This window comes from Cnephaeus nilssonii (genome assembly GCF_951640355.1).
Source record: "Cnephaeus nilssonii genome assembly, chromosome: 5".
Classification (NCBI taxonomy): Eukaryota; Metazoa; Chordata; class Mammalia; order Chiroptera; family Vespertilionidae; genus Cnephaeus; species Cnephaeus nilssonii.
Window position 1 is genome coordinate 28,310,085 of NC_137076.1, and position 23,079 is coordinate 28,333,163.

Here is a 23,079-nt window from a genome sequence, read left to right on the forward strand (position 1 = left end):
AACCAGCCACTGGGACGGAGCCAGAAAGCCATGGGCACTGGTTTTCAGTGAACAGAAAGGGGACATGTTCATCTATAAATAGGCACAGGCCCGTGGTGCTGTATGGTGACTTGGGGGTAGGGTGATTGAGGTGGTTGTAGCCCTCTCCCTTCACACCCTGAAGCAGCAGAGGGAGTTTTTCTTCAGTGCCCTCTTTGAGGTCTGTCCCCTACTGAATGGGAAATGGGAAATCCAGAGCCATGCCAGCAGCTCCCAGCTGGCCTCCCTTACAGATCCCGAGGCTGAACAACTTGGCATATTTTGGGGTCCACTCCATGTCCCATGGGTAGCTGGTACCCTTGAGACCAAGCCAACCTTTTTGTCTCCTATGCAGTACACTCTCCCCCACCAAGTAAATAGTCAATGTCGTTTAGCTAATAACATTGCAGAGTCCCTGGCCGAATCGGCAGCCGCCTACACCAAGGCAACAGCGCGGAAGTGTTTGTTGGAAAAAGTGGAAGTCATCACCGGGGAGGAGGCAGAGAGCAACGTGTTACAGGTAAGGTGGGCCTCTTGGCCCTAAGGTGGAATTGTGATGGCCCGAAGCTTCTTTGTGCATTTGAGGGTCCAGCCCCCAAGGGGTCAACCCACATTCTCCAAGCACATTTGGGGAGAGACTTCCCTTTGGAGTGACAGAGAGGCCTGAGTCCCACCTTTAGGATCTTGTTGGTGGGGCTTTTGTTGAAAGTTGAACCAACTCTAAGGGTCTTCTTATATTGCTTCGTTTTCCAAAAAAAGGATTCTGTTTTGAAACATTCTCATAGTTTAGGGAATTACACGACTTGTGACTTCTCTTACTATCCAGAGTTATAGCTGTGGTTATTTTGTCACACTGGCACCTTGTCTTGTTTTATTAGAGGGAAAAAAATCACAGATGCAGCCCAGACTTCACCCTACTCTTTCCCTGTCAGCATTTTCCTTCCTAGCCTGAGGCAACCTGTCCAGGTCTCTGCCTGTTCATCTGCTTTTCACTTTATATATATATATATATATATATATATATATATATATATATATATATATATATATATATATATATATATATTTTATTGATTTTTCCAGAGAGGGATAGAGAGTTAGAAACATCGATGAGAGAGAAACATCCATCAGCTGCCTCTTGCACACCCCCTACTGGGGATGTGCCTGCAACCAAGGTACATGCCCTTGACCGGAATCGAACCTGGGACCCTTGAGTCCACTGGCCGACGCTCTATCCACTGAGCCAAACCGGTTTCGGCTGCTTTTCCCTTTTTCACACATGAGTGTGTGTGTCTATAAAACACACATATATCTATATATATAGAGAGGGTGGTTTTAATGCAGGTTTTACTGGTACTTCTTTCCCCACTCAACTTTGTTTTTTTAATCTATCCATGTTAAGAGAAATTGACATGATCTGCACACTTTTTCTGTAAAGAACCACTTATGGTCTCTGTTGATATCCTTTTTTAATATAACAGCTTTATTGAGATATAGTGCACATATCTCTAAGAAATTTACCCTTTTAAAGCATACAATTTTGTGGTGTTTAGTATATTGACACAGATTTGCAACTGTCACTATTATCTAATATAGAACGTTTTTGTCCTCCAAAAAGGAACTTCATGCCCATTAGCAGTCATTCCCTATTCCTCTCCCCCACACCCTGGCAATCACGAATCCACTTCCTGTCTTTGTGGAGTTGCCTGTACTGGACATTTCACATAAATGAAATCACATACTTTGTGGCCTTTTGTGTCTGGCTGCTCTCACTGAGCATCATGTATTCAAGGTCCATCTAGGTTATAGTGTGTGTCAGTGCTTCACTCCTTTTCATGGCTCAATAATATTCCATTGTGTTGATGGACATTTGGGTTGTTTCCACTTTTTAACTATTATAGAATTCTGCTGCTGTGAACATTTGTGTGCAAGTTCTTGTGTGAAAACCTATTTCATTTCTCTTGGGTGGATACTTAGAGGTGGCATTGCTGGGCCATGTAGTCACTTCATGTTTAACTTTTTTTTCTGTTGTTTTAAATATGAGAGAAACATTGATGAGAGAGAACCATCCATTGGCTGCCTCCTACATGCCCCCTACTAGGGATCAAGCCCGCAACCTGGGCATGTGCCCTGATGGGGAATAGAACCAGTGACTTCTTAGTGCATGGGATAACACTCAACCAACTGAGCCACACTAGCCAGGGCAACTTTTTTTTTTTTAATCTTCACCCAAGGAAGTTTTTCATTGATTTTATTTTATTGATTTTATTTATTTATTTATTTATTTATTTATTTATTTATTTATTTATTTATTTTAGAGAGAAGGGAAGGAAGAGGGAGAGAGAGAGACATCAGTGTGAAAAAGAAGGTTGCCTCCTACACACGCCCCAACTGGAGATTAGACCCGCAACCTAGTCATGTGCCCTGACCAGGAATCGAACCCGTGACCTTTCAGTGTACGGAATGATGTTCCAGCCAACTGAGCCACACTGCCCAGGGCCATATTTAGCATTTTGAGGAACTGTATGAGGCTTCAGATGCCAACAGGGATGCCACATCCTCTCCAGTGCCTGTTATCTGTCTTTTTGGTTGTAGCCATCCTAGTGGGTGTGAAGTGATATCTCGTGGTTTTGATTTTCATTTCCTTAATTTTTTAAATATTCCTCTAAAAGTATAAAATCCACTTTAGTTTGAAGGCAGAACAGAAAATTGGCCAAGGGTCAGATGTGGGCCCGTAGTTTGTTGACCCTAGTAGTACATGAGAATTAAATGGAGGCTCCTAGAGATCCCCCCGTAGTGGCATCTACCCAGCTAGGGTCCCTTGCTTACCCAGAGGGCTGCCCTGTGTTCCAGATCCAGTGTAAGCTGTTTGTCTTTGACAAGACCTCGCAGTCTTGGGTGGAGAGAGGCCGGGGACTGCTGAGACTCAACGACATGGCATCGGCTGACGATGGGACATTACAGTCCCGACTAGGTGAGCTGTGGGAGGGCCTGGATTGGTGCAGAGTTCCCAAGGCAGTAAAGGGCAAGGCCCCAACTTGGCCCCTTGACCCAAGGAGCAGGGGAGCAGGTCCTCACGGGAGAGCACAGGGACCCACACCCTGAGGCTTGATCCGGAGGATCCAGCTGCCAGCACTTCCATGACTTCCCTCTTTCTGAGTGTGAAAGTGGGATAAAAGTATTTAGCAATTTTTAAACTTGTCTTCTGATCATGAAAGTGTCTGTTGTTTTATGGTAGGATGGAAAAAGAAAAAATCAACTGCAGTCTCTTGATAAAGAGAAATCTCTGCTAATAACATGTTGGTCCACTCCTGTTCTGTGGTTTTTTTCTTAAGGAAATGGGGCAATTTTATATTCTGTTCTTTTCACTCACTATTTTGTGAACATGTTCCTGTGTCATTAAATTTTCCTTTAAAACATGACTTTGGGAAAACTAATATATTCTGTTAAAAAATGAATATATGTTACCATTTCCATATTGATGGACATGTAGTTTGTCCCTAATTTTTCTGAGTATCATAAATGGTGGTCCTGGGCTGTCTACACATGAATCTTATTCCCAGAAGTATGTTGATTACAAAAATGGATTGAGGGGGTGTATACACATACATATATGCATGTTTGAAGAGAATCAGCATGTTCGTTTGTCTATGTTGTGAAATATGTATGTTCACTTTTTTTGTTGTTGTCTTCCCACACAAAAATTGTCCTCCAGCCTTTACAGAAACAGCTATTCATGACCCAGTAGTAGCTTACGTTGCATCCTTTCAGAATTGTCTCAGAGATTGGAACAGGGTTGAAAAGGGCCCTTCTATTTGGGCACCATTCTTTTTCCCCCATGGACGTCCCCTCCCTTCCTTTTCCATTTTTTCTTAGGGAAATGTTCAAATGTATGTGGACAGAGAGAGCACAGTATTTTCAGCCCCACAGCTCATCACCCACCTCCTCAGGCAGCAGCATGGCTGCATTACGCTCTCCCCTCCCTCATTGCGATCCATCCCAGGACCTTTACGTTCACCCCACACAGCCTTTTACCTTGTCACAGACCTTCCCTCTGAGCCCATCTGAACTGCTCCACTGCCTCAAAGATGGGCACTTTGGGCTTGTGAGGCCGGGCTTAGAGGACACAGGAGATTTGGTCAGTTGAGGCCCAGGACCCCACAGGCCTCCCCAAGTTGGCCCACGCTGCTCCCCGTCCTGTGTGGCCATCTGGATGGGATGACACCTTTCAATCCTCACCAGGCCTGTTTAATGGGGAGAGCTGGGCTGGCTGGGTGGGCTCTGACCAGTTGGGCAGGCTGACTATGGCATTGGTCTGCTGCAGGTAGAACTGGGGGTGTCGCATGTACACCCAGAGAGGAAAGGTCTGTGCCAGTTTTTCTTTGCCATATGCTTCCTTCAGTCTGTCTTTATCTCCTTCCTGTTGGAAGCTCTGAGCACAAGTTAGCCTCAATCCTTTTTCTAAGAAAACCTCAGGGACTTGGCCTGTGAGTGGGGGACAGTGAAGCGGTGTTGACTTTTATGTAACACATGTGTGTCGACGATTTCACGAAGTTTCTTCGTGAAGTCGCTTCTTTGCTAAGCTGTTATTTTAGCCATAAAAGGTAAACAGAAAGCGCCTCCCTAGTTCTTCTCTTCAGCTCTGCACCCTGGGCACCAGCCTGGGACAAGATTGTCCAGGGGGTGGGTTGGGAGTGAGGCCCAAGAGCCCCTCCAGGAAGCCCACCCTGGTGTGAAGGGAGCGCTGGGCCCAGGCCCACAGTGCCACGGGGCAGAGGTGGCCACGGAACCTGAAGAGCCTTGCAGAGTAGGGAGGGGTGTGCGGGGGCGGGGCGGAGGACAAAGTTAAATCAAGAAGCAGAAACTTGGAGACCACAGATGGGAAGCATACCTAATTAAGGATGTAAAAGTGCTTTTGTTTTCAAAGTTGATTGTTGGTGGGATTAAAATAATTAATTGAAACTAAAAAATAAAAAAGTGTGAGTGTCCCCAGTGTGCAGCCCACAAATGTCCCTATCTGGCCCCACCTCCCTACAGTTCTCTTGCTTCTACCTAATCACCCACTTCCCCAAGGAAGGCCCCCATGCTGTGTGGACCAACAAAACTCGCTTACATGTGGCCTCTGACACCGCCAGTGGCGTTGGTGGTTCTGGGCCCAGAAAGCCAGGTGGTGGTGCCAGGCCAGCCCCAGCATGTGTGGCTGTTGCTCAGTGGACAGGTGGACAACTTTCGTGGACCTTGGGAGAGTCATGTGATTTGACCGTTTGGGTTTGCTTTCCTTCCAGGTTGTATCTGTTCTAGCTGGTTGTTGGGCGGGGGGTGGGGACCAGGGCTGAGTGGCCTTGTTGGTTGCAGTGATGCGGACCCAGGGTAGCTTGCGACTGATCCTCAACACCAAGCTGTGGGCCCAGATGCAGATTGACAAGGCCAGTGAGAAGAGCATTCGCATCACAGCCATGGATACCGAGGACCAGGGTGTGAAGGTCTTCCTGATCTCGGTGAGCAGCCCCCCGGACCAGGGCAGCAACCCCAAGCTGCTACAGGAGGGAAGTTTCTTGGCACATGCTGGCAGTCACCACAGGGCTGGATGGAGAGTGCCCCTCTGCGGGGAGCACTCAGCACTGCTCTGAGAGCAAGGAGGCCTCTAGGTGGGCCCCATCCCCAAAATGAGAGGCAGGAATGCCACTGTCACTTGAGGGCTGGCCCAGCCACAGGCTCTGGGAGCACTTGGAGGGGTGGGCCCCGGGCTGTGGGAGCTTTGGTCTGTGGTCCCAGGTTGAGGAGAGTCCAGGGAGCTGTTTCCCCATGAAGCCTCATAATCAGGACTTCCTCTGCCTCCCCCAGGCCAGCTCCAAGGACACGGGCCAGCTATATGCCGCTCTGCACCACCGCATCCTGGCCCTGCGCAGCCGCGTGGAGCAGGAACAGGAGACCAGAACACCTGCCCCCGAGCCTGGTGTGGCCCCATCCAATGAGGATGACAGTGACGATGACGACGTCCTAGCTCCATCAGGGGCCACAGGAGGCGGTGAGCCAGCAGTCCCTGCCCTGGAGGGCACAAGGGGGCTGGTTTCCTAGATCCCCTCTCATCCATTGCCGTTGGCCTGAGGGTGACATCTTGGTGTGGAAGCCTGACCCCGGGGGCTGGGGTGCCTTCCAGAGTGGGGACCTGATGGCGAGGCCACTGCTTCCCACAGGCGCTGACAACGAAGGGGACGGGCAGACAGCTGGGAGCACATAGCGCCGGGAGCTGGCCACCCGGGAGCCTGCTGCTTTGTCCGTCTGTCCACCCACCCGCCCGCCCCTCTCCGGCTGCGTCGAGGTGCGGGGCCCCGGGAACCACACTCCCCGCCGGGTTGGCCACAGTCCGGATCCGCAAGGCCCGTTCAGAAGCAGACTTGGGAACTGCTTGAATGTGGTTTGGGACATGAGACCTCATCATATTGATGAGCAAAACAAAAAGAACATTTCTTCCCTCCCTCCTTTGAATTGAAATGGCACATTAAGACTTGTCACGGCTTCTCACTGGGACTGGGATGCCTGGTTTCTTCACCCCTCATGCCGCCGCCATACCCGTGGGTTCCTGCCAACTGCCCAGGCTACCACAAGTTAAACACTGGCCCTGCTGGATACTCTGCTACTATCTTCATCTCCCCTTCCCCACCTTCTGATTTGGGGTGTATGTTTTTAGGTTTCTTTCCCCAAGGCTTTGTTTTTTGTTTCTTAGATTAAGATGCTCCTGTGTGTTGAGCAGGCACAGCTCCAACGTCCTCATTCTCCCAATGGTCATGGCTTGTGTGTTGGGGCCTTACTGGGGAGCTTGGGGTGCTCTGAAGGCTCCCACTTGTTCCCCACCTGGGGCTCCTCCAAGCTCTGAAGGAGTGTTGAGGGGTAGGCCTCACAACTAGAGAGAGCTTATCTAGAAAAGGGTCACTGGATCTGGTAGGGTACAAGGGGGCTGGTTTCTTAGATCCCCTCTCACCCATTCCCGTTGCCTAGAGGGTGATGTCTTGGTGTGGAGGCCTGGCCCTATTGGATGAGGTGCCTTCCAGAGTGGGGACTTGACAGTGAGGCCACTGCTTCCCACAGTAGCTGACAAAGAGGGGGATGTGCATAGCGCCCCTCCCCTCTTGCTTACCCCCATCATATGGGTCACCCATCATCAGACATTTCTACTGTTGGCCATTCCTTGCCCAGCCCTGGATGTCACCGCCCCCAAGACCATCCAGGGCCAGGGGCCTCCATAACAGGCAGATGGGGTCCCTAGCAGGGCCCCTGAGGAGTGGCAGGGGACTGGTTCCAGACTACAGGCTGCTGTCCCAACACTCTCAGCACACACGGGAGCGGGTGCTGTGCCCACCCCAGAGAAGGCCAAGACCCCAGCTGGGCACCGCCCCCCTTGCAAAGAAGGTCCCTGTTCACAGGGCCCCAGGGGATTTTAGAAGAAATTATCCAGCCCACTCATAGGGAAGGAGAAGGCCTGGTCTCCATAGCTGTGCCACCCACACCTTGGGTTGACTGTTCGCAGCCTGAGCCTGAGCCTGAGCCATGGGAAGACACCAAAGCCCTTCCCTCACCACCCCTCCTCCCACCCCCAGCAGATCTGGCTACATTTCTCTGCTTTACGCCTTAGCCAACTAGTGACAAGTAAAACCAGATAATGCCCATGTGTTTTGGAACATTTATGTAAGATTGTCATATGAAATGTATTTGGGAACTACATTAAAACTTTTAACTAAAGCCCTGGCCTCCCGTGTGCCCCAGGGGCCTCAGGTAGCCCGAGGGCCTGGCCAGGAATGACCTCTGCCTCCCCAGGTAAGGCTCCTCCAGCAGCCTGGCCTGCCTGCTGCCCTGGGCCCCTGCCCCACACTCCAGAAAAGGGTCATTGGATCTCAGTGCAGAGCCTAGCTTCACAGAGAGCCATTTGCTTCCCTCCCCACACCCATATCACATCCAGGAGCCTCCTGGCTTCCCAGGAACCATGAGGGTGGGGCAGGGTGGGAATTCTAACAGAGTCAAGGATTAACTGAGCAGAACGGGGTGAGGGGTGGGGTGGGCATCTACAGTGGCCTCATGGGGGGGGTGGGGAGGGCTTTGTCCCACTTGGGCCTGTTGGCTAAGCAAGGGCCTCAGACCTGGTCCAACCAGTTCTGCAGCCTTAATCCTCCTGCTCCCCTCCAGGCCCCACCCCTGGGGCTGCCAGGCTACATGGTGGGGTCCTATGCTACAGTGGTGCCAGTTGAGTGCATGCTGCTCACAGTCGCCAGGCACTGGTCATCATGGCCACAAACTCCTCATCCGTGTCCATGGAGGCGCTCACACCACTGTAGTAGTCCTGGAATTCAGCCAGGGTGACCTGGGGGCAGACAGGCTCTGAGTAGGGATGGAAATCTAGGGCAGGAGGAGCTGGGGAGACCCCATAGGCGTCACCTACCTGCCCGTCCTTCTCAGAGGAATCAAAGTTGTCCAGGAAGCGGCGGAGCATCTCCTCCTCAGTCCACTCCCCGCTTTGCACCTTGGGGTGGGCGTGGCAGCTATACACCCCCCGAAGGTCATCCACGGTCACCACACCATCTCCACTGCGGTCCAGCTTGGAGAATGCAGCTGCAATGACCGCCTCCCGGGCCTGGGACATGGGGGGCTGAAAGGGAGAGTGATGACTAAGAGACCCCAACCCCTCCAGGCATAGAGTGCAGAGCGCAGGGGATCCCTGAGTCTCTTAGTGATGAATTCCTGGGTGTCTGGTATCTGCTGACACAGGTAACCCCACTGAGAGCTCAGCACACCCCTTCCCCCCGCCAGACAGGTGGGTGAAGGGACTTGCCCCCAGTAGGCCAGCCTTACACGGAGTGCCCTCAGGAACTCCTCCAGGTCCAGCATCCCGCTGCCGTCACGGTCCCATCGCCTGCACACACCCTCTGCCTCAGCCATGTCCAGCGCCAGCCCCAGCTCAGCCAAGCCCTGCTGAAGCTCCCTCGCATCCAGGGACCGGCTCCTGTCCCGGTCCAGGCGGCGGAAAAACCTACGGGCAAGGGTCGCAGTTGGAGAGTGATCCCTGGGGCCAAGTGGTCAGGAACGGGTGAGGGGACAGCTCACCTGGCTAGGCCCTGGATGCCAGAGGCCCCTCGGGACAGGCACTGTCCCCGGAGCCTCTCCACAGTGGCGTCCACCGTATCCATGTTAGGTTCAGGCTCTCTGGGCAGCTGGTTGAGACAGAGGTCAAGTGGGTGTCCTGCTCGGCTGGCCAGGCTACAAGCTGGGCGCCCCCTACTCACTCACCTGGCCTTGTCTGTCCTGGAGTCCTCAGATGGCCACTCCACTGGCTCCTGCCTGGTTTGTCCTGTGTTGGCAGTGCGTTCTGCCTGGTAGGATTGTTGCTAAGGGACAGTGGCTCTGGAGACTGGGAGGGGCCCCAGCTGTAACCCTGACTGTGCCGAATGGCAGGACCAGGAGGGATAGCAGTGCTGTCATTGGCAGCCCCATCCACCCATTGTGCTGCTCACTCCCTACCCTGCAATGCTCAGGCCTGGGATAGAGCCAGGCCCAGACCAGGGTGGGAGGTGGGAGTCTTTCTGACCACAATGGAGGGCAGGCCACAGGCCTGCAAGGACTATGTCCTAGATGGAGAGAGGCTCAAGGCCCAATTCCTATGTGACCTGAGGCAGAGCCCCTCTCCTCCCTGGACTATATTGACCCCTATCCCTTTTCACAGGGCAGCAGCCAAAGCTGCTGAGGGATTTGAGTTTAAAAGGGCTGGTGGTGGCCCAACCCATGTCCAATGGGAGGTCCTGAGACCAGTGCTAGCTGAGCCAGGACACAGCAGAGTTAAGTTGGCCAAAGCAGTTCCTGGTAGTTATTAAGGGGCCAGTCATGGTGTTTTGTTGTATGGGTCTTTTGGTGGTTGGTGTTCAGTTCTCAAACATCACTTGGTGGGCTTGCTCATGGACAAGCTGGTGAGCCAGGAGGCTGCGGTACCAAATAGAGAAAAGTGGTCCTGACCTGACATAGTCCAAGAGAAACCAAGGCCACCATCACAGAAGGTCTTCAATCCAGATTTTGGACATCGTTGCCAACAGAGCATGACACCAACCAGCAGGATCCAAAAGGACGTTGGGACTCCCAAGGACTTAAAATGTGGGCCCTCGCCCTGGCTGGTGTGGCTCTGTGGTTAGAGTCAGCCCACAAAACGAAGGGTCATGGGTTCAATTACCTGGCAAGGGCACATGCCTGGGTTGCAGGTTCCATCCTGGCCCCAGTTGGGGCATGTGCAGGAGGCAACCAATCAATGTGTCTCTCACATAGATGTTTCTTTCCCCCTCCCTCCCTTCCACTCTCTAAAAAAAAAAAATTTTTTCAATGGAAAAAATATCCTCAAAGATGGGATTAACAAAAAAAAGTGGGCCCCCCCCCCTTTGGGGACCTCCAGGCCTTGCACTCAGCACAATGGTGTGTGGTCAGGAATTCCTGACCCAGCGCTACAATTCAAGCCCCAGCTGATGTCACAGTCAGCTCAGTGGCTTGCTGCAGTCCAGCATTCTTTGGGCAAAGAAATACTGCATTGTGTTTTTGAATGTGTTGCATCAGTTTTTTTCCCTATGGAAAATGTAAAATCTAACCACAATTAGTGTAGCTCTGTTTGACATCTGCAAGAGAATCAGAATTTCAACAATAACTTCCAAAAATGGGTAGGGGTCCAGGCCCTCCTGACCCAGAGGCCTTCTCATTTCACCTTCAGTCTCTCCCAGCTGTGAATGGGGCAGCCTGTGTCCATAGGTGGCTGCAAACAAAGATTAGACACAGTTGTGTGTGTAAAGTGCCTGTGGTACAAGCTCCTGTGACTGAAACAAGCCCTCACCCAGCAGGGCCCCACCCTAGACCAGGAACCACACAGTGGCCACCTCTCCAGCCCCCCACACCTGGAAAAAATGAGGAAGGACCAGGCTGACAAATCACCCTATTTATTCTTGAGCTCACACAGGCCCCAGCCTGCCTTCCCTCATACAAACAAGCCCCCCTTTCTCATTCATCCAGAGGAGAAAATGGGGATATTGTTATATACTGAGGGATCAGTGTTAGATGCCAGGCAGACAACAGGCACCATCCTGAGGACGGGATGGGCGCCAACCTTTCTAGCTGGAATAGGCCCTGCTCCACAGCAGTTCCCGGTATGACAATTTCCTGAGTAAGGAGGTGGGAAACAGCTCCGGCTGGGCTGAGGAGAGCACAAGGTTCCCTGGTTTGATAAGCAACACTCCCTGAATGGCTCTGGCCAAGAGCGCAGTGTAGAAAAAGGAGTTAAAAATAGATTCTCTAGGGACTATAAAATAGGAACCAGCTGCTCACTACAAAAGCTAGACTGGAGGGGTTTTATCTGAAGTGCTGGGGACCCCCAACTCCCTTCAGGGCCCACAGACCCATCCTGTTCCTACAGGACTATCTGCGTAGAACAAAAGCTCTGCCTTCATGCAGCTTACACTCTGGTGGTAAGAGCTTCTATAACAAAAAAAAATAGCCCTGGCAGGCTTGGCTCAGTGGATAAGAGGCTCAGCCTGCGGACTGAAGGGTCTGGGTTCGATTCCAGTCAAGGGCACATGTCCAGGTTTCTGGCTTGATCGCTAGTAGGGGGTGTGCAAGAGGCAACCGATCAATGATTCTCTCATCATTGATGTTTCTATCTCCCTCTTCCTCTCTGAAATCAATAAAAATATATTTTTAAAGAAAAAAGAAATGCAATGGTAGTGGCAGGGGGTGGGGAGGAATTACTTCAGGTAGTCAGAGAAGGCCTTTCTGAGGTGAAATTTGAGCAAAAACCCGAGTGATAAGGAACCCATCATGTGACGCCTGGGGAAGAGCATTCTAGGCAGAGGGAGCAGCCAGTGTGAAGGCCTTGAGGCAGCACGTTATCAAGAAAAGGTTAAGGGAGGCCTGAGTTTTCCAGGACAGCACAGCCGGGCTGCCAGCATCTCACGTGCCCTACACACACTGCCTTGAGTTAAAGGTTGAGGGAAGGACAGAGTTAGCGGGGGGGGGGGGGGGGGGGGGGGGGGAATGTCTAGGATTTGTCTTCAAAAGAATTAATCCAAAACAGCATGAAGCTTGAAGCTCTTAATTCTAGTCTGGGGGCCATGTGGCTCGACTAGAGCCTTGTCCCATGCACCAAAAAGTTGCAGGCTTAATTCCCCTCAGCACATACCTAGGTTGTGGGTTCCATCCCCAGGCAGGGTGCGTACGGGAAAACCGATGTTTCTCTCTCTCATCAATATTTTGCTGTCTCCCTCTCTCTCTAGAACATCAATAGGTATGTCCTTGGGTTGGGAAATGATAAAAATAATTCTGGTTTGGGATGGAGTAAGAAAAAGCTCTATCCTGGGATAAAGGATGCTTCAGGATGAAAGAAAATCTGGACGGGGGGTAAGGGGGAGAAGAAACAATCTAATAATCTGGAACTTGATGCCATCTGCCTCCACCAGAGAGAGGTCTCAAACTCATGCTTTGGGGCCCAGACATCTGGCCCTAAGAGAAGTGAAGGGACTAATTTAAAAATTCACACTGTGGCTAAAGAGACTATTATGGGTTCAGTTCCAGGCAGGCATGGCCAAATCTAAAGCCAGAAATCCAGATTTTTGTGTGTAAATGTTGCCAATTTTTCAACAAGGATAATTGGGGAAAAAAGTTTTGTTTTTTAAAAAGATTTGGACTAAACATTTTCATTTGCCTGCAGGCTGACCATTTGACTTTTTAGCAGGTCTGATGCTTGGAAAGTATTATGGCTCTGCCATGGGGTTCCCCCTGAGACACTGGTGACACTCCCACCCTTGAGTACCCCCACAGCAGTGGAAAAAGTCTCCACAGGCACCCTCTGTCTCCATTCTGGTATCTGTGCTCTGGGGCTCACACAGTGGTCCCAAACACTGCTGGCTGGAGGTGGTCCCTGTCCCCTTCCTCCTCAGTGCTGTTGGCAAGGAGCAAACTGGGCGCACCAGAGAGTGGGTGGCCAGGGTCACTGGCTGGTAGGGGACCCAGGCGCTCGGCCTCAGCAAGGGCTGCCAGCAGCCCAGCCAGGGGTGGTCGCTGGCGGCATATGTCCTGCAGCAGCTCGGCCCGGGGCTGCAGCTGCCTGATGAGCTTGTCCCTCTGGCGCACGGCCGCCTGCAGGCTGTGGACAGTGGCCTCGGAGGTCAGCAGCTGCTCCTGCAGAGCGGCGATCTCGCTGGCAGGAAGACAGAACTCGGTAGTAACAGTACTGAAGGACCAGAGATGCTCCTGTCTCTTCTGATCTCAGGCTCCCCATCATCAGTATAAAGGCCATATTCCTCACCACTGCCTCATGGCCTCCCCGTAAGGACTGAACGGTTATGTCCTTCCCAAGTTCATAAGTTGAATCCCTACATCCCAGTATGATATTTGAAGGTGGGGGCCTTTGGAAGCTAAGGTTAGATGAGGTCATGAGGGTGGGATCCTCATGATGGGATTAGTGCTCTTATAAAGAGAGACACCAGGCAGCTCTCTCCCTCTCCTCGGTGAGGACACAATGAGATGACCAGGAAGACAGTCCTCACCAGGAACTGAATTTGCCAGTACTTTGATCTTGGACTTCACAGTCTCCAGAACAGTGATAACTGTCTACTGTTTAAGCCACCCAGCTGAACAGACTCATGTCTCCTCCTAGCTCTTCCTGCAGTTCCCTCTTTCCCTACGTCTTTTCCTATGTGTTGTTCAGCTTAGTTGGCTCCTCCTCCAGGAAGCATTCCCTCTGGATCCCCCCAGAACCATGTGTGCACCTCCTTCACAACCTCTCATCACCCCATGTGGTAACTGCCTAGTGATGTGTCTGCCTAAGGGCAGAGCTGGGTAGATGTGCCCTAGTACCCAGCACAGTGTCTGGCACATAGTAGGTGAATTAATTAGTAAAGATGAATTAATCCAGCTCTGAATTGTTTCTCACCTGGGCCCCAGTATCTCCCCCTGGGCACTTGTCTCATCCCTTTCAATTCTCGGGTGCTAGAGGGACTCTTCAAAAACTTCTGATGGTCCTAGCTGGTTTGGCTCAGTGGATAGGGTGTGGGCATGTGGACTGAATGGTCCCGGGGTTCAATTCTGGTTAAGGGCTCATGCCCTGGTTGTGGGCTTGACCCCCAGTAGGAGGCGTGCAGGAGGCAGCCAATCAATGCTTCTTTCTCATCATTGATGTTTCTCTCTCTCCCTCTCTGAAATCAATAAAAATTTTGATTATTAAAAAATATTGATTATATATTTTTAAAAACTGGTAGCTGTAGGTGGTTTGGCTCAGTGGATAGAGCATTGTCCCACGGACTAACAGGTCCTGGGTTCGATTCCAGTCAAGGTCAAGGGCATATACCTTAGTTGCAGGCTGGAGCCCCAGCCCTCATCGGGGCACCTGCGAGAGGAAACCAATTGATATGTCTCTCTCACACTGATGTTCCTCTCTGTCTCTCCCCCTTCCCTTCCACTCTCTAAAAATAAATGGGAAAATATCCTCGGGTGCAGATTAGCAAAAAAAAACACAAAAAAACAAAACATAAATTTCTGATAGATCACATCCTCTTCTGTTCAAGAACCTGCCATGGCTCCCAAAATCTACTCAAAGAAGTCGGTGGACTCTACACCATTCAGTACCAGCTGATTTTACTTTGTGGGGAAACTTAAAAAATCCACACACTTGTGTGACAAATCTTTACATGCTGATGACTAATTCAAATTTTTTGGTGTTTCTTTTTTCAACCCCTCCGGTAGTACAGCCTCCAGTGAATGAATTCGGTTCCCCTGCCAGCGCTCCCTTTCCAATCTCGGCTCCGCCTCCGCCCACCTCCTAGAAGTCCACCTGGCGGGCCCCGGGCCTCACCGGTCCTTGGCGCGGCCCAGTTCGTCCAGGGCAGCGCGCAGCTGCTCGTCGTGGTGGGCCAGGCGCTCGGCCTGGGAGCGCACCGTGCGCTCCGCCGCGTCCAGCCGCGCCTCCAGCTCCGCGGCGCGCCGGTGTACGGCCACCAGGTGCGCGTTCGCCTCGCGGATCTGTAGGGGCGGCGGCGCGGACATGGCCCCGGTGGCGGTCCAGGCCTGGCCACGCCCCTGGGCCGCCTGAAACCCGTGCTACCGCCGTGGACCACGCCCCAAAGGCCCACTCAGGACCACGGGGCGATTGGCCGCAGCCGACTGGGTAGTGCCCTCCTCAAGCCCAAACACCCTGATTGGTTCCGGAACCTCAGAACTCCGCCCCTGGCCCGGGCCCGTTCTCCGGCGGCACGGCCCCTTCAGGCTCTGGCAACACCATTGGTTACTCTGCTCAGGAGGTAACACCAGGATTGGTCCGGATCCGCGACCGAACCGGTCTGACCACGTTCCGGGAATCGGTTGCGCTTCTCTCAGAACCACTTGATTGGGCACGTCCACGCCCCTTAGGCAATCGTACAGCTCCGGATTGGTCAAGTCCCCCACAGGTTCTGTCTCCGGTCCTTGCCACGTCCCCGTGCGTAATGCGTACTCCATCCGGCACAGGTCTCGGACCAGCCGCAAGCTGGGCATAGGCCGTGTCCTTCTAAGATCTTAGTACGAGGGTTCGTCCCTTTCCCCTCAAGCCCCGCTCTGGATCCTGGCCACGCCCCCAAATAGTCGCACGCGGTTCAGATTCCTACTTGGGGACTGGCCTCAGTGCGTGACCACGCCCCTAGGCAGATTCTAACGCAGCAAGTGGCCACATTTTCGCTATGTCCCGCCCCATAATTACCTCTTGCCCTAGTCAAACTCAGTCCCGTCCCGCCCGCGCCCTAATCTGTGCGTGGCGATTTGCCTAGCACCTATTACAGTCCAGCCCCAATGGTAGGTCCCACCTCCGGGAGTCAGACCATGCCTACCCTAGGGCCTTCTGAGCTAGAAATAGCGAGATCTGACCTCACTGATCCTGGCTGGCCTCACCTTTCCCCTCCAGAAATCTGCTGGGGGAGCACGAGCTCTTCCTTTACGCCAGTCCCGAACTCGGCGCGTGCGCGCAGCCCGTGTCCGTGGCCGCGGCACTCAATAAAGTTGCATGCTTGTTGCGGGCCTGTCCGCCAGGGGTGCTGCGCGCGCCTCCCCGGAAGTCTCGCGATAGCGAGCGGAGGCTGCCCTTGGCCCTGGGTATTGCCGGCTGTGGAGTGCGGGGCTCGGGGTCGCAGCCATGGCGCGGCTTATTCAGCGGTACTGGGACATCCCTGACGGCACTGAGTGTCACCGCAAGGCCTACGCCAGCACTAGTATCACTGGTGCCGTTGGTGAGCACCGACTGGCCGGGCCCCGAGGGCGGAGGGTGCAGGGAGGTCACAGGGTTACCGGGGGCTATCCGAGGGTGGCCTGGGGGACTGTGGATCTCGCGGGGTGGCATATGGTTTTCCTCAGCGTGTCTGGGGATACCCTGTACGAGAGAGACTTTGTGGGGTGTCGAACTAATTCAGAGGGCGCAGGGAGGCCGTAGGGCCAGTGGGAGCTGTCCAAGGGGGTCACCTCAGGGCTGGGAATGTCGCGGGGTAGTACGTCATCCTCGACGGGGTGTCTGGGGCGGTCCTGGGGAACTCGTGAGAGAGACGTTTGGGGCGGGGGAGGGCCTAGCAGGATTGGAGGGCTCCAGGAGGTTGTGGTACATGTTACAGGCTGGTTACCGGGCTTGTCAGAAGTGATCCCTGGGTTCTGGGGTTTGGGGGTTATTGTTGGAGTGACACGGGCTCTTTGGAAGACGTGGAGTGAGACAGGGCCATTATCGAGGTCAAAGGAGCCGGAAGATAATGAGACTTTCTAACGGGGTAATGTTGAGATTAGGGGGGGGGGGCGGGGTTATGGGTTAGGGACATCTGAAGTTTTATTGGGGCCACCAGAGGGATCCTAGGAGTGCCGAGGAGATCATCGGTGAAGTGAGTCAGGGAAAGCCTTGGGGTGTGAGGGGACCCACAGCACTGGCATTCCCCTGCAGAGGAGACCCCCGAGTCTCACCCCTTCTGGTCCCCTTTTATTCTAGTCTCCCTGAGAAGTAGATTTGGTGGTTTTGGCCACCTTTTGTACCTCCAGCTCCTGAAACAGAGCATGGCAGAAGTTGAGTCAACACTGGGAGGCATTTGCATTAGGGTAGACCTAATAATCCCGATCATTATCTGCATATTTAGTAAGACCATTATCTCCATTTCTCAGAGGTGGAAACTGAAGGTTGAAGAGGTGTATTAACTGCCCCGGGGTCTTTTGAAGCCAGGCTGCATATCCAGGTCTGCTGATCTTCTGGGGGTGCCTGGGGCAACGAATGTGTGAACTGGGTGGTCAACAGAAAAGGCTGAAGAGGGGGTCCCAGGGGGTGGGTTATATGGAGTCTACTTGAATGGCAAGTTATTGGGACAGTTTAGGGCATGTGGTGGGATCTCTATGGGAGCCCTGGAGGGCTCCTCAGTGTGGGATCAGCTCACTGTAGGAGTTCTCTCCCGTGCATTCTTATGGGGAGATGCTGTCACTGATGAATGCCTGGAAGGTCCTGATTGTGTCTCAGGAAATTAAAGCCCAGGAGGGTGGGGCTTTCTGGGAGAAAGAAGATTGGGAGAAGTGATGCTTTAGGGCAGTGATTTTCAACCTTTTTCATCTCATGGCACACATAAACTAATTAGTAAAATTCTGCAGCATAACAAAAAATATATTTTTGCCTATCTGACAAAAAAAAAAGGTATAATTTTGATTCATTGACACCAGATGGCTATTGCTGTGTTGGCTGTTGTCGTTTTATTTCTTTGACAATCTAAGGGAAAAGATCTCAGTGCCCCTGATTAAGTTGTCAGGTATTGCATATTTTAGAAATTCTTTCAGCACACTAGTGTGCCATGGTGCACCAGTTGAAAATCTGAAAATCGCTGCTTTAGGGGATTTTGAAACCGAGAAAGACATTAATGCTGGTGTTTGTGAGTGGGAGTGTACATGTGTGCTCTCACCATTCAACTTGACTTCTGGATCCTCCCTCACCTACCTCATTCCCTACCTCCCCTCAGCCCTCCCAAGAGCACTGGTTTCATGTTTTGCTTCCCTGAGCTGGTGAGCCCCTGGAGGAAGCCCTATGGTCAGCAGAGCCCAGCACCTTGTAGACACACCATAACTTTGTGAAGGAAAGAAGGAAGACAGTAACTGTGAATGAATGAATGAATGAATCAGGGCACATAGTGATTATGTGAGTGAATGAATTTTTGAATGATGGTTGTGGATACAGTAACTATTTGTGAGTGAATAAATGAACCAGGGTCCTGAGTAACTGAATGAATGGATGGATGTGGGTGCATAGTAACTGAGTGAATGAATGAATGATGGCACACAGTAGCTGTAAATTAATGAAAGAACAAATGTACACTGTGTCTGAAGGCCACTATGGGAGGCTGAGAAGAAGCCCAGAGCAGGCTGAGAGGATGGAAAGGTGTGAGTCAGAGATCCTTGTGTGCTGGTGGTCGCAGCATCTGAGGAGTTGAGCAAGCTCCTGGAGAGGTGGGCTGTGTCAGGCCACCATGCTGGATGATTGCTTGGGGAGAGTTGGGGTGGAGCAGTCTTCACCCTGGGACAATCAGGGGGTTCTCAGGTCACTTGCTCCCAGTTCAAGGACTTCTAAGGGCATGTAGGATGGTAGGGGCACTCTGTGTGTCCATCGCGGCCAGGATCACAGGCATATGGGATGGGGTTGATAAGGTGCCCCCCAGGGCTCACTGCATGACTGGGTTTGGGGACATCACTGAATCTTGTAAGTGGTTCCCCTTCAGGGCATCCTAAGATCCTTATTCCTGGCCCAGCTCCTAAGATCAAGACTCACAGGTCCCAGACAGGACTGGGAGGCCCCGCCAATTAAGTCTTTAAAAGGGACCCCAGCAGCTTCAGTGAGCTGCATTCAAGCCCAGGCTAGGGTGGGGGGTACTGCTCAACCTAGAGGTCCCGTGGGTGGGTCCTGAGAAGCAGTTGAAGCCTACTGCCCAGGGCTGCCGTGGGGGGGTAGACCGTGGCCCCAGGGTCAGAATCATCCGCTTGCAGTCTGCTCTGCTTAATGACCTCAGGCAAGTCACTCTGCCTCTCTGACGCCCCTCCCCTCCCATGAAGCAACAGATAGAGGGGTACTGAGCCCCTTGGGTCCTGAGGAGGGTAAGTGCAGCCGTGGCTGTGCTTGCTACCCAGCAGGTGACAATTCTCTTTTGTCTGGAATGAAATGGGCTTGCCTCGAGATGTCCCTGATCTAGGCAACACTGGGGGTCTGTAGGGAGAGGAGGGGTGCATTGTTGCCCTGAGCAGGGTCAGCTGGAGGATGGGGAACCCCGTGTTGGGCTGTTCTGGTGACAGGCAGCCAGCCAGGTGGGCCCTCATCTGCCCCAGCCTTACCCCAAACCCACATACCAGCCCAGATCAGTGGCCACTCAGAATTCTTCACCTTGGTCCTTGCCACCTACCTGGCACTCCGCAGCAGACCCAGCCCCCACTCGGGTCCCTCATGCATCAAAGGCCAAGGTCAGGGGCAGGGTGGTCAGGCCGACAGCAGAGATGGAAAGGCAGAGATGGAAAAGCTGATGGCAGTGGCGAGGCCAAGAGGATATGGGCATCCACCCAGCCAGCCAGGTGTGAGGGACAGGCCCAGGCCGGAGCTGCCAGTGGGGAGGGGGACCTGGGTGGCAACAAGGAAGCATTGGCAGCCCCAGGAGCCAAGCCTCTGCCAAGGAGGATTAGGCCATGGAGCCCCGGGTCCCACAGGAGAATAGAGCCCTTGATGGGAGAGGAACCCAGGTGCCAGGGGCTCTGGGAGTGCTGCTGTGGCGGCTGTGCCTGCGCTCAAGGCTAGGGAGTAGCTGGCTGTTGAGGCCCTGGGCCTGTCCTCCTGTCCTCTGTGTACTGGGCTGGTGCCCTGCGGTGGGCCCATGAGGGTGACGGGGACCCAGGCAGGCCTTCTGCAGGCTTGATTAGACCTTAGTGGGGAGGCCTGGGGGCTGAAGGCAGGATGAGAGCCCAGGCTTTGCAGCAGCAGACCTGGGTTCCCACCCCAGCTGAGATACCTTGGGGGGCACAGTGGGGACCAAGGGAGAAAAGGTTTATCAGGTGAGAGAAGGGCCTGCTCCCCAGCCAGGGCCACTCCTCAGTGCAGAGGCCCAAGTCTGAGCCACCTTACCCCTCTCATCCTGCAGGCCTGATCACCTCCGCCTACAGCGTCGCACTCAAGCCCCCTGACTCCTTCCTGGAGGGAGTGGCCAGGACAGGACGGTACACATTTACTGCAGGTGAGCAAATGGTGTGTGTTGGGGGGGCGGGGATCTTACTTCTCCTCGGTGTCCTCTCTGGCACTGGCCTGGCAATCCTGCCCCTACAGGCCCCTGACTCAGTGCCCACCCCCTCCTATCTGCCCCACAGCTGCCATTGGTGCCGTATTTGGCATTACCTCCTGCGTCAGTGCCCAGGTCCGACAGAAGCCCGACGACCCCCTGAACTACTTCATTGGAGGCTGCGCTGGAGGCCTGACCCTGGGAGCACGCAGTGAGTGAGCTCCCCAGCCCTGCCCTCCACTGAGCCTCCTCCCTCTGCGTTCCATCCCTGACCAGGGACCCGGCAGGGCCGGCTGTGTAGGACACAGAGGAGGGGGCAGTTGCCATGTGAGCTCCCAGTGCCCAGTCACCAGCCAGTTCAACAATAGTAACACCTGCTGCTGCTTAAGCACCTGCTGTATCCCCACCTCACCAATGTTTCCCTCCTCCCTTTCTCCCCCTCGCTCATTCTGCTGCAGCCGTACGAGCCTCCTCCATGTTCCTCCAACATGCCAGGCACCGTCCTGCCCCAGGGCCTTTGCATAGGCTATTCTCTGCTTGAATGTCCTTCCTCCAGATGTCAGCATAGCTCTCTCTCTCACCAACTTCTCTGTGTATCATCTCAGACCCCCACTACCCTCACTCCATATCTCCCTCCTTTGTTGCGCTTTGTCAGAGAATTTGAGGTCACTGCCTGTTTCCGCCACCAGCCTATAAGCACGAAGAAGGTGGTGCTGGTTCCTGTACTACCACCCCCACTTTCCAGATGTAATGACTAAGGCTCAGGGAGGCAGCCGAGGTGGCCTGTGGTCACCTGGGATCCAGCAGAGCATGCCTCCCTGGTGGAAGGGGTCTGGCCCAGGCCAGCCTGGCATGGTGAAGCCCCCTGAACGGAGCAGACGATGCCCTTTCCGCCTCCCACAGCCCCAGATGCCACACGAAGATAAACTGCCCTGGCCCAGCAGGCTGGGAGTGTCAGTGGAAGGTGCCAGCCGGGCAGAGAAGGAGGGTACCGCAGAGGGGGAAGCCCACACTATCCTGCTTTTGCCTTTATTTAAAATTAAAAATATATATTTGTATTAATTTCAAAGGAAGGGAGAGGGAGAGAGAGAAACATCAATGATGAGAGAAAATCATTGGTCGGCGGCCTCCTGCACACTCCTTACTGGGACTGAGCCCACAACCCAGACAAGTGCCCTGACCAGGAATCGAGCTATGACTTCCTGATTCATAGGTTGACTCTCAAGCACTGAGCCACCTGGGCTGGGCCTGCCTTTGCTTTGAGACCTTGGATGAGGTCTGGGTTTGGCATGCGCCCCCAAGCCTGTGAAGGGGTGTGAGCCCCACACAGAGCAAGCAGAACCCCATCCTTGGCGGCAGCTTTCTGGCCATCAGTTGTAATCTGCTCCTTGGTTCACAAACCATGGGGTAGACAGGGGGTCTGGTACCAGTACTCAGCACAGGCTGGGAGTCCCCAGTGTGGCATCTGCCCAGCAACCCCTACCCTTCCTCCCCTCCCATCCTGACAGCTTGTATTCCTGCCTCTCTCTCTGCCTCAGTTTTCACACACACCTTCAAAGTCAGAGGGTTAAGTAACTTAATCCCTCAAGGGAGGAGTTCCTGCCGGGGGGCCGGGGGGAGGCATGGGCAAGCCCCACAGTCCCTGACGCCACCCTCTTCACCCTCACAGCTCACAGCTATGGGATCGGCGCTGCAGCCTGCGTGTACATGGGCATAGCGGCCTCCCTGGTCAAGATGGGCAAGCTGGAGGGCTGGGAGTTGTTCGCAGAGCCCAAGGTGTGAGTCCCACCACCTCCCTCAACCTTGAGCAGGTGGAAATGCCCCTAAAATTAAATTTGATGTATATTTGTGTGTGTGTGTGTGTGTGTCTTCCTTTTCTCCTCCCCTGCTCTTGGGTGAGAGTGACAGGCCAGCGCCAGCTAGGGAGACTCAGGGTGGATTTGGAAGCGAGGATGGGAGCAGGAGATTAGGCACCTGGGTTTGTTCCCCACTGAGCCAGAGGCACCAGCTGGCCTTGAAGCAGGGAGCGCGTGTCGGGGGGCAGGACCCTGTGAGGGGGAGCTGGGACAGCTGCCCACAGCCCTTCCTGCTGCTCCCCTGCAGGTCACAGACCATCCTCTGTCTGGGCCTCCCCCCAAAGCCAACAGCATGCGGAAAACACGCCCACGGCCCACGCACAGCCCGACTCCAAATTCCTGGGCATTGGAGCAGAGAGCCCCAGATGGCCTGCCCCAGAGCCTTGTCCCCATCTCACAGGTGGGTGACAGGCCACTGAGAGCCTGCAGGGCAGGGGCTCCTGGCAGCAACAAGAGGAGAGACTTGAGATCCTCACCGGCCGCCTCCTGTCAGGCACAGTGATTTAGGCAGCCCCAGAACACTGGCCGCCTCGGCCCCAGACTTTCTGCAGAACTGGCTCGGTGCTTCCTGGCAGCCGGAGAGGAAGGCCTGGCTTGCTCCAGCACGCTGAGATGGGTCATAAATTAGGGCCCTCCAGTCCCCCCTGGGAGCAGGGTTGTGCCCTGGCGGGGTCTGGGCTCTGCAGGTTGCCTTGGGGGCAGCAGGAGCAGGCCAGGCTGGTTGCAGCCCTCATGCACCCTCCTCACTGGGGCCCTCCCTATCCCTCCTTTCTCTCACGTCCACCCCCAGGGCCTAGACATGGTTGAAAGCCAAACTTGGAGCCTTGCTTTCCTCTTCTGTCCAGCCCAGGTAATAACTCAGCCGGGTGTTGATCGGCTAAAATTAAACCTCTGCAGAGCACAGTCCG

At 53.7% G+C, this 23,079-nt stretch overlaps 4 protein-coding genes across 13 annotated transcripts in view; 2 read left to right on the forward strand and 2 right to left on the reverse strand.

Moving 5' to 3' along the window:
- Positions 1–6,768, forward strand: part of RANBP3 (RAN binding protein 3) — a 59,896-nt gene extending 53,128 nt beyond the window's left edge. For 4 of the 8 annotated variants that reach the window (XM_079772032.1, XM_079772033.1, XM_079772027.1 and 1 more), the window contains 5 exons: positions 414–538; positions 2,872–2,992; positions 5,374–5,516; positions 5,863–6,046; positions 6,216–6,768. In XM_079772032.1, the coding sequence (XP_079628158.1) occupies positions 414–538; positions 2,872–2,992; positions 5,374–5,516; positions 5,863–6,046; positions 6,216–6,259 (617 nt within the window). In that variant the 3' untranslated portion in view covers positions 6,260–6,768. The other 4 variants (XM_079772034.1, XM_079772029.1, XM_079772031.1 and 1 more) reach the window with 2 other exon arrangements.
- Positions 6,769–7,687: 919 nt separating this feature from the next.
- Positions 7,688–10,585, reverse strand: CAPS (calcyphosine). 2 transcript variants are annotated; one of them, XM_079772040.1, is made up of 4 exons: positions 9,115–10,585; positions 8,863–9,040; positions 8,453–8,659; positions 7,688–8,374 (listed from the first exon to the last, which is right to left on the reverse strand). In XM_079772040.1, the coding sequence occupies exons 1-4, from the start codon at positions 9,195–9,197 to the stop codon at positions 8,273–8,275; spliced, it is 570 nt and encodes a 189-aa protein (XP_079628166.1). In that variant the 5' UTR covers positions 9,198–10,585; the 3' UTR covers positions 7,688–8,272. The 2 variants fall into 2 exon arrangements, with proteins under 2 accessions (XP_079628166.1, XP_079628165.1); XM_079772039.1 differs by having other exon boundaries at positions 7,688–8,659; positions 9,115–9,221; positions 9,298–9,435.
- Positions 10,586–10,593: 8 nt separating this feature from the next.
- On the reverse strand, positions 10,594–15,937 carry VMAC (vimentin type intermediate filament associated coiled-coil protein). Of its 2 annotated transcripts, XM_079772041.1 has the most exons (3): positions 14,882–15,937; positions 12,999–13,228; positions 10,594–10,795 (listed from the first exon to the last, which is right to left on the reverse strand). In XM_079772041.1, the coding sequence occupies exons 1-3, from the start codon at positions 15,070–15,072 to the stop codon at positions 10,599–10,601; spliced, it is 618 nt and encodes a 205-aa protein (XP_079628167.1). In that variant the 5' UTR covers positions 15,073–15,937; the 3' UTR covers positions 10,594–10,598. The 2 variants fall into 2 exon arrangements, with proteins under 2 accessions (XP_079628167.1, XP_079628168.1); XM_079772042.1 differs by having other exon boundaries at positions 10,652–13,228.
- Positions 15,938–16,101: 164 nt separating this feature from the next.
- Positions 16,102–22,166, forward strand: NDUFA11 (NADH:ubiquinone oxidoreductase subunit A11). The gene is made up of 4 exons (XM_079772714.1): positions 16,102–16,283; positions 20,181–20,273; positions 20,404–20,526; positions 21,985–22,166. Exons 1-4 carry the CDS (start codon positions 16,190–16,192, stop codon positions 22,095–22,097), a joined length of 423 nt encoding a protein of 140 aa, XP_079628840.1. The 5' UTR covers positions 16,102–16,189; the 3' UTR covers positions 22,098–22,166.
- The last annotated feature ends 913 nt before the right edge of the window (positions 22,167–23,079 follow it).